General features: G+C 39.6%; 1 protein-coding gene across 1 annotated transcript in view; it reads right to left on the bottom strand.

Annotated features, from left to right (window-relative positions):
- Nucleotides 1-401: 401 nt before the first annotated feature.
- Nucleotides 402-9,941, bottom strand: part of DISC1 (DISC1 scaffold protein) — a 206,155-nt gene continuing 196,615 nt past the window's right edge. Inside the window, exon 14 of the mRNA XM_074899344.1 lies at nucleotides 402-3,142. Coding sequence (XP_074755445.1) covers nucleotides 2,993-3,142 — 150 coding nt within the window. The 3' untranslated portion in view covers nucleotides 402-2,992. The remainder of the gene's footprint in view (nucleotides 3,143-9,941) is intronic.

Raw genomic sequence — 9,941 nt, 5'->3', positions numbered from 1 at the left:
AGGAACTGAGGGAGGGCCCACAGGAAGGATCTGGCTGCGCAGCAAGACTGGCTGAGTCAAGCCAGGACTCAAGCACAGGTTCTACCTGTTTATATAGCTCACTGCAGGGTATTTTTCTCCCTTTCACACTGAAAATAGCTACATTTTGCTGTGAGACTTTAGTCTTGAATGTGTCTTTAGACTGTTTCTAGAAGGCATCACTTAATTTCCCAAGCAGAGGAATCACTGCTGTCAACAGCACAATAATAGTCACACACATGACTTCTCCTTTCTCCCCACTCCCACCCCTCGATGAAACTTCTAAAATCTTGTACGCTGCACAGAATGCAAACAGGCACTGGGTTTAGTTAAAACATACTTCTCTTTATTTGAGACTTCTATCCACAGATAAAAAAGGCAGATGATACATTACACAGTATACTTTTTTTGTATGCTTATTATTCAGCATGTCTGAGAAAAGGAATGATTACTGGCTCTAACTTCCCACAACAAACAGTGAAGTTAATGGAATAATAAATTAGTAGTAGTCCACATTATGTATAAAATAAATGTTAACAAATACAAATATGACATGAATGATGACTGATTCAGTTTCCCTTCTCAGAAGTTCAGTGTCTTATTAGAGTGGTTGCATAAGTTGAATTTTTATTAAAATGCAGTGGTGCTCTGAAGCTGTGAAACAGAAAAGCCACACAGTTTTGTTTTTTTTTAATTGAATGGGAATGTCTTCAAGAAACCTTGTTAGTGAGAATGAGGGTGCTGTTCTCCTGCACCTATGATGGTTGGTCACTATCCTTGTTGTTGAGCCCTTGCTGCTTCACCCAAGAAGGCAGACTTCAGCTTCAGCTGTGGCTGTTCCTGGCTTTAAGGCGCTTACAGGGCCAATCAACCATTTACACTGCAGACCCTACTTATTCAAAGGATAAAACTCCACACATTCCTCAGTGTGTGGAAGAGGGGGTCATGCAACCTTAGTGTACTGGTCATCATCTCTGGGTGTGTCCTTGTTGTCCTATATAAATGCTCATTTCTGGAAACTCTCTAACCAGGGCCTCTGGTGTCAATGAACAGAGAGGTTCTACAGGTCTTCAGGAAACAGATTAAGAGATCTATCTTGTCAGTGTGCTTTCTTTTCTGTTTACCTGAACCGATGTGGGTTTCCACGAGTGCTTTCTGGCAGCCAGGCTACCATCCCCAGCCAGGGTATCCAGGGGAGCCAGTCCTGTGCATGGGCTGAATGTCAGGGTGCTGCAGGCTGCTTCCTGTGCTTGTCAGGCTGCCTTGAGCTGGAGACAAATGCCTTGTTTGTCTGTCCAGGGGAGTTTCAGAAAGTGCTAAATATACTATGGAGAGGTAGGTATTGAACAGGGACTGTCCAGAAAAACTCGGAGAAAGAAACTTGTCAAGCAGAGCAGCAAGAGATCTCCATTTGAGACTGGGAATGGGAACGGAGTAGCAGAGTCCATGTGAGGTGAAGAGTCAAGAGTCTTTACCACAACACAGATGCTGGTCCATATATTACACAGTGAGAAAAGTCAACCGTGTTCTGAATTACAGGGTTGTAATTCCACCCTGAGGATCTGATGACTACAGAAACCACCTGAGCTCTGCTCCCCTGATTTGACAATTGTATACTCCTGGATGCAATTATAATTCTGTTATGTCTCAGCTGCCTGGCACTTTTTTCCTCCCTCCTTATGCATTTAACATTGAGGTAGAAGTTTCAACTAGTATTAAAACACACAAAGAAAATGAACACAATCTTAGTGGGCTAGTAGTCCAATAACCTTCAAAATTTGCAAAAACCTTCACAATGTGGCTATAAAAAGGAGTGATAGAAGTAGAATAAAAGTCATTCTAAAAAGTCACAAAAATAGCATAGAAGTACAGTACTGAGTTGCAAGATGTTTTCTTCATCTATTTGGTTTAAAAAAGAAAATCAGATTTTTAAAAAAAATTCTCCCTCTGCAACAAACGGCAGAAGAATAAATTTTTTTGTAACATCAGAGAGATATTAGTATCCAAGAAAGCACATGATGAATTCCTAAAGGCACTAACTGTTTCGAACAATGATCTAAATATAGGTCATTTATATTAGTTGGCTTCAGTGGAGCACTGCTTTTATTTCCTATAAAAATACATGCGTAAGTATGTATATATACACATACGTGTCTATTGCAAAAAAATCTTGCATTCCTTCTGAAGTTTATAAGGAAGATCAAAGTAATATAATAGTAGTAATAAACTTTACAAGGAGACTTAAATGACTTATTGTTCATACAATATTTAAATATAAAGAATATAAATCACCAACATAGGTTTTTTTGTGCTTTACAACCCCTGTAATACTAAAGCCTGTTTATATTAGTACCTAAATGAAGCAAGTTAAACTACTGCTATAGGGGCTGCTGTTAGTTACCTCCACTATACTCAATACCACAGAGTAAATGAGGTCCAAATTTCAGTTGAAAGAACTTGGTTAGCTTGAATTTCATCCTATTGATTTAATTATTGGCAGGAATGTGAAAATACATTCAGTGTAAGAAAGCTGTTAAAGCCAAAGGAAAAAAAAAGTTAGTATTCTTACAGCTATTTTTCAAGAAATACTAGATGTTCCAGCTTTAACACTACATTTTTAAATCAGGGAAAAAAATCCATGAGTAAGGAAGACAGATACTGTTTACAAGTCTTCAAGAGAACATTTCACTGACATTAAAGGCAACTTTGCAGACTCACTTGAAATGTATCAATTTGTAATCCACACATTTACAGGGGCTGCTCTGCTCTGAAAGCTGTTTCCCAATCTGTGCCAAAACATGTAAGGCAGTGTAGAATACTTCTGATGATAGACCTCCAGGCTCTGTTTCTCCATAATTGATTTAGTTATTAGTTATGCAGGGAGAGAAGAGATCCCTGAGGCTTGGTAAAACAGTATTCAGTTACTAAAAGCAGCCCTTTGTGAATTAATGTCATCCTACCAGCTTTCTGCTCATTATTCCTTCAAGTCTTGTTTTCCTGGACACCAGCTGTCACAGAGGAAGTCTCCAGCCTTTTCTTCTCCTGCCTCCCTGGCTGGCTGAAGTTGCACCAGCACGGTCTGGAGTGTCTCCTTCACCACCTGGATCTCCCTCTGCAGAGACTGTGCAAGCTTTATTAAGGAACAAATCTATAGGTGATTGGCAGTCCCTCTTTTCTTTCCAAGTTATTAAATAAATTCTTGTTCTGCTGCTCACAACAGATGGCCATGGCTATCTAATTGTAGCTTCAAGTTCTTCCAAATTGTTTGGATTAAATATTAATACATTCCTCACACTTGCTTTCAAAAAAAATCCAGGCAAACTGAAGTTCTCAAATAGCATTATTTAGCACTTTTAAAAAGGGAGGGGATGGGGAATACTGCTTGGATACTATCATGGGAAGGAAGAAAGGAGATGAAGAAATTGTACCATGGAGGCAGCGCCACTAGCTATGAGTTCCCTGCTGGCTGGAGAGTGGACTTTTAAGCCAGAGGTGCAGACCTGGGTGGATCAGGCCCCAGGTGAAGGCAACGGGGCAGTGGGACCAGTTTGAGACATAAGCCAAGTGACCACAGCTTGTGTGGCATTAGCTGGGATGGGAATTGAGGCAAGTAGCAAAATTAGTTTATAGCAGATAAAGTGTTTCTGCTCTACTTACCTCCAGAAGGCTTTAATCTTAGCTGAATTATCAGTATAATTATAGTGCAGAAAACACACATATAAAGCTATATGAGGCTCCACAGTGAATGCTTTGAAAAGTTGAAAAGCAAAGAGATTAGCAGTAACAAGGTCATGCTGTCATGCATTAAAAGGAAAAAGGCCCCCTGAAAAGCATCTAATAATTCAGTAAAAGTATTTCATTTGGTTAAGAGACTTTTCCACACTTTATTTGCTGTTGCCTAGTTCAGGTTTCCGGCAAGGCACTCGGAAAGAAAATGATGGCTAATGGCTCAGCCTTTTAAAAGACCTTCCACTTCCCTCTTTCCCCAGCTCCACAAGGTCAGGGGAAGGTGTCAGGTGGTGGCAACAAGAATATGAGGGGTGCAGCAAAGAACAGACTGGCAGAGAAAGGTAGGGCATGCATGGAGATAGTGCACAAGTTTTTAAGTGTCTGGGCTTCCTAGGCAGTACAGCTTTTTGTTCTGATGACTACTCTCTCCTGGGAATAAGCAGTTTGTACTATCAATACATCAGCCCTTCTGCTGATAATCTTAGGTCAGTGAGACTGTGCAAGGACTGGGTGTAGCTCTGTGAGACAATCAACCTTACCTTCTCTTTCCTAGCTTACACTATGTGGAGAGCAAAGCAAGCTTGAGACAAGTCAGAACCTGCTGAAGCTCTAAACCAGTGACCAAGTCTATGTGAACAAGCCCTAGGGCCCACCCCATCCACACTGAGGCTTCCCATACAGGTATGGCTGAAGGGCAAGGACTCCAAAAGGCTAACCCAAACAGGTCAAGGGAGAGAGAAGTAAGTTCATTTCTAGCAGTAGGCTGTCAAATGATCTCTGAGAGAGCCAGAAACTCACTTCAAGGGAGATGAAACAGGCTGACACTGAAACAACTCAATTTCAAAAATACAATGCACAGGAAGGATAACACACAAGGACAGGCTTATCCTTTACAGAGCTCATCCATTATGAAATGCTGCTTTAGTGGACCATGATGTCAATGCAATGTCAAGAAAAAAAGACACCCTCAGGTTATGTGACTGTAAAAAGTGAGCTGCTACTTTTGAAAAATTGCAATTGGAGAGGACTATGGGAAAGCTATACAAATCACTGCTATTTCAGACAGCCACAGTTACACCTTTGAAAAGCCTTTTGACTGCTTTTGATTCTGTTACCACTTCCTCAGAATTTCATCTTTGTGTATTTACATACATTTACTACGATGTTTTACTCTTAGTACATTCACCAGGAGTACTCAGGCATACTTCTAATGTCTGGACAGCTCTACTAAACTAAAGGGATTCTATCTCTGATTACAAGTAATAGCAGCACACACAAAACTTTAATCCTACAATCTCAAAGCACTGTACAAGGACAAAATAATTATGCTTTGCACCTCCTCTGAAGTAAGAAACATTACTATCCTCTTATAAACAGTCCTGGACTGTCCACCACCATTTAATTATGATGCTCTGCTGAAAATCTAACTGGTAAAAGAGAAATTATTCAGTTTATGAACACTATGAAGCCTCTGAAATTTAATTACTTCTGACGCACAGCTTCTGACTACATGCTGTCATTTGTAATATCCCAAGCAATTACAAAATTCTTTTCAGGTAGAGAAAAAAGCAAAATTAAAATATTTTGCTGCCAGTGGATCAGAAATCTTGAAGGATAGAGGAAAATGAAGGAGATGGGGAAAGAAGCTCTTAACTAAGACAAAGATGGAGCAACAAGAAAGATGACTGCATAGTCTACTTCCAGCAAGTTTCAATAACCTAATAAATAATATCACAACAACTGTAGACCAGTAACTGTCAAATAAGCCTTTATGACTAGACAAAATATATGGTATAAGGTTGAGCATGTAATCTCTCTATACATACAGAGGTTATGTCTGGATGAACAGCTTCATCCATTTTAAAAATGCAAAAAACTTAGTTTTGCATGGGTCCACAGGCAAATGTGTCCTTTATGCTTAAATTCTCTATCCAGTGCTGTAAATAGAGACAGTATTAAAGGCAGGAGCCAAAACAAGTTTCAACTAGGAACATTTTCTAGTTCTGCTCTCTTCCTGTGAAAAACTGACAAAATCTCTCCAATACAGTAAATTGAAGTACTTGGGAACAGCCTTGCACAAACACAATCCATGTTCTGCAACAATGCTGCAGCTCTAATGTTGTCTTGGTTGAAGGTCTTCACCTATTTGACTTCCTCTCTTTAAAAAACTCGAGCATCATGACAGAGTCTATGATTTACAAGGAGATAAAAAGCAGATCTAATAACTGTAGACTTAATTTTTTCAAAAAAATGGGCTCATCAATGTATCTTCTGTTCTCTCAGCACAGATGTTTATGGAAAGGAGACAAAAAGTAGATATTACAAACCAGTTGCCTTCCTCTAGGAAAGGTTAGAAATTAAGAGTATATTGTAATAAGGAAGGCCTTGGAAGGAAAGTCAAGGACTATCACAGAGCTGGGGTAAGGGCCTATGGGATTTTGGAGATTGGAAGAGGAAATTAAGTCTTGAAGAACAAAAACAATCAGAAAGGGTTTTGTTTTGTTTTTTTGTTTGTTTGTTTTTTTTTTTTTTACCTGGTTAACTACTCTGCTTGTTTCTAACAGCTAAACATTACAGTGGCTGGAGAGAGAAGCTCAGCTAGAAATCCCACTACATAACTGCATGTGTCTCACCTAACCCCAGGCACCAGTACGCATGGAGGGGGGCAGCCAGCTGGAAAGGACTTTCAGGTCACGGTGGACAGCAAGCTGAATGTGAGCCAGCAGTGTGTCCTGGGGCAAAGGTGGCCAACAGCTTCCTGGACTGGATTAAGAAAAGCATTGCCAGCATGTGGAGGGAGATGATCTTCCACTCTACTCAGCACTGGTGAGGTCCGATGGGGAGTGCAGGGTCCAGTTATGGGCTCCACAGTACAAGAAAGACACAGACTTCCTGAAGCAAGTCCAGCACAGGGATGGTTTAATGGACTGGAACATCCACTGTACGAGGAGATGCTGAGAGAGCTGGGACTGTTCAACTTGGAGAAGAGAAGGCACAGGGGAATCTTACCAATGTGTATAAACAGCTGAAGAGTGGGAATGAAAAAGAGGGAGCCAGACTCTTTTCACTAGTGTCCACTGATGGAACAAGAAGCCACAGGCAAAAATTCCAAAGTAGGAAATCAAATCTGAATACAAGAATTTTATTTATTTTTTTTTTTTTACTGTGACACTGATCAACACTCAAACATGTTACACAGACAGGGTTGTGGAGTCTCCATCCTTGGAGATTTTCCAAACCTGACTAGACATGATCCTGGACAGTCTGCTCTAGGTGACCCTGCTCAAGCAGGTGGTTGCACCAGATGAGGTCACTCTCAACAAAATGATGCTGTGATTGTGTGTGCCACATGCCAAAGGGCCAGCAAAGAGGCAAGACAATTCAGTGTTTATTTGGAACGACCTGGGGTTTGTCCTCTTAAGTACACTCTGGAGTGAAAGACAGACAAAAGTCCCTATTGCTCCTATATAAGGCCTGTGTGGTCTCACAGCAAGAGAGCAAAACAGCATTTGGAAATCCATCATGTACTCCTTACAAAATACAGGGATATTTGTGGTAGTGAAACCAGATTAGAAATTTCCCATGGCTTCCCTCCATTACTGTCTCCATCCTTCACATCCATGAATGTGTTTCTACAAATTAGCCTGATACTCCTCCCATGTAAAAACCAAAATACTCCCCCAAAAAACAACTAAACAAAAAACTCCAACAGAATGATTGCAACATTTTGAAAAATGCATCACTTCAGTGGTCTGGATACCAGCTGTCTCCAAATCACTTGTTCCAGCAGAAAACGGAAGACAAAGAAGCTGCAACACATGGGAGGAAATACACTGACCTACCTCTATCATGGCACGAACAATACAAGTGGAACCATGTTCTCTCAATGTGATGCACACTGGGAAGGGCTCACCCTCCTGTCATTCAAAATAAAATCAAAAAGGGCACCACTGCCACCTCTCACTCTTGTGGAATCCCAAAATTTCTTACAAGTTCACCCAGGATGAGATTCCTCAGTGAGGTACAGTCAGAGCTAAATTGTACATTCCTGATTCTGTCGAAAACCTACACCGGTGTAAAGGAAGGCTTATATGACAGCCTGCCATATGACAAGGGTGAAGGGTTAGCAAAGCGACCTGCAGTGCCTAATGAACGTTTTAGGCACAAAATTCTATTGTCAAAATAACTTAAATTGCCCATTTTAGGGCAAGGAATGGAAATTACTTTTATAATAGTCCCAGCCAGGTTTTCTTCCAACAAAGGCATTTTCACCAGGAGGAACTATTACAAGCATTCAAATTGTCTATCAAAATGTAACTGCTAATTAAGAACAAAAATGATGGTGAAATTGCAACATAGGCTCCATTTAATTTTACTGGGAATCCCAGGCCTTTACTACCAGGAAAGTAACACCTCTCATCAGCTCTGTAGACACCAGAATGAGTCACCCTTGTCCTTTGGTTTTTCCAGTTAATGATGTGGACTGTTTTCATACACTTGCCAATGACTAACCATAATTGAATGTTTTGTGGGTTTATTTGGTTATACTACATAGATTTTAGCAAATGTGTCATAGTACTACAGAGGAGCTCTTCCTCTCTCCACTGTTTGATGCTTTTTACACAAAAGTACAGTTTAATGTTTGCTGTGAAAGACTTCAGTAATAAATGAGAATCTCAAGTGAGTCTGTGGCTATCCTCAGGACCCAGAAGTATCACTGGATTTCTCGTTTGTTCAGGTCGTGCTAGCAATTACAACAAGCAGCATGGTTGATTTAAGTGTGCTATGCCATCAAAACGTAAAATGAAAAACAATGACATCTGGGATTTTTCTCCTAATACAAACTTAATTATTAATCAAAGCTATGACATACAACACTGGCAAATGGCTCGAGAGCATCACGAATTTATTTTTCTCAGTGGAGTCTTTAAAAGTCTTTTAATAATCAGACGACAGGACTAATTTAAATCTGTGCAGCCCCCAGTTAGATTTTTGACCTAATACAGTTTATAACATTCATGTGTAAGGCAGTTTTCTGGGGGATGAGGAGAAGGGCAAAAAATAACCAGCAAACATGAATTTGTAATTCACTTTCACTACAGTTCCAGATAATTAAGCTTCTGCTTTCAGAAAGTTCTACAGATTTTTAATGAAGACTGTATAATTGTCCAATATTTGGGATAAGCTGTTTTATTTAAAACCAAATAAACTACCATGCAAACAATAGATCCATCTATTAATTATAAATTCTTCTACTGAGACTAATTATTGACACCAGTCCCAGTGCTCATTCCTGCAATATAGGCAAGTTACCAATGAGTGAAAGTTTATTTTATAGGCACTGAGCAGTTTTTATTTAAAAAAACAATCTACAGGTCTGCAGCACTGTGGTAGCTATTTTTCTCATTCCTTTTGGAAGTACAGCACAGCGATTACATGTACCAGATGGTAACATTTTATGCACATTGATCTGGATTACCTCTGAAATAGCAACTGAATGTTAAAGAGGGGTAGCTGAATTGCTGAACTGTTTCCCTGTATGTCCCTGTGTTTTAAACATGGTCTCTTATTTTGTGACTGATGGTCTGGCTAGGACCAGGATATCACACAGTGTGCATTTCTGTATTTAGATTAACATGAGCTGAATTTCATTGATAGAGAATAGATCTGTATCAGACAACTGTGATTTAGAATGGGACTATCTACAACTCTTCACAGACTTTCAACGATTAGATGTTATTTTTTTAACCATTCTTGCAGTTTCAACAGCTACATAGAAAATACAAATACTACTATTTTACATACTTGTAGTGTATTTTCTTCAGGAATTAATAAAACAGTTTTTCAGCTTATTTTCCCTTACCTAGTTAACTATGATCAGACCTGACTGGTTTGAATATGAACTTAAATCCACTGGAAAGAACCCATAACTTCATCCATCAGTGTTCTTCTATTAGGGTCAATAAGAAAAGCTAATTTGAGAGCACATATATCTAAGAGAGGAAGGAATTAGATGCTCCACACACACAACACACACATCCGTATCACTCTGAAAAGAATGCTCACAAACAGCACTGGGGAATCACAACTGCAACTGAGCACACATGCTGTAAATATAATTAAAAGAATATTGCAAACTGGCCTGTGGTAAATACAAGGAAGTAATCTTTCTGTACACTGAAATGCTTAGAAAA

This window comes from Athene noctua, chromosome 1, assembly GCF_965140245.1.
Source record: "Athene noctua chromosome 1, bAthNoc1.hap1.1, whole genome shotgun sequence".
In the NCBI taxonomy this organism is placed as follows: domain Eukaryota; kingdom Metazoa; phylum Chordata; class Aves; order Strigiformes; family Strigidae; genus Athene; species Athene noctua.
Note: the sequence above shows the minus strand (reverse complement) of the source record. Positions and strands in the feature narration are given on the sequence as shown.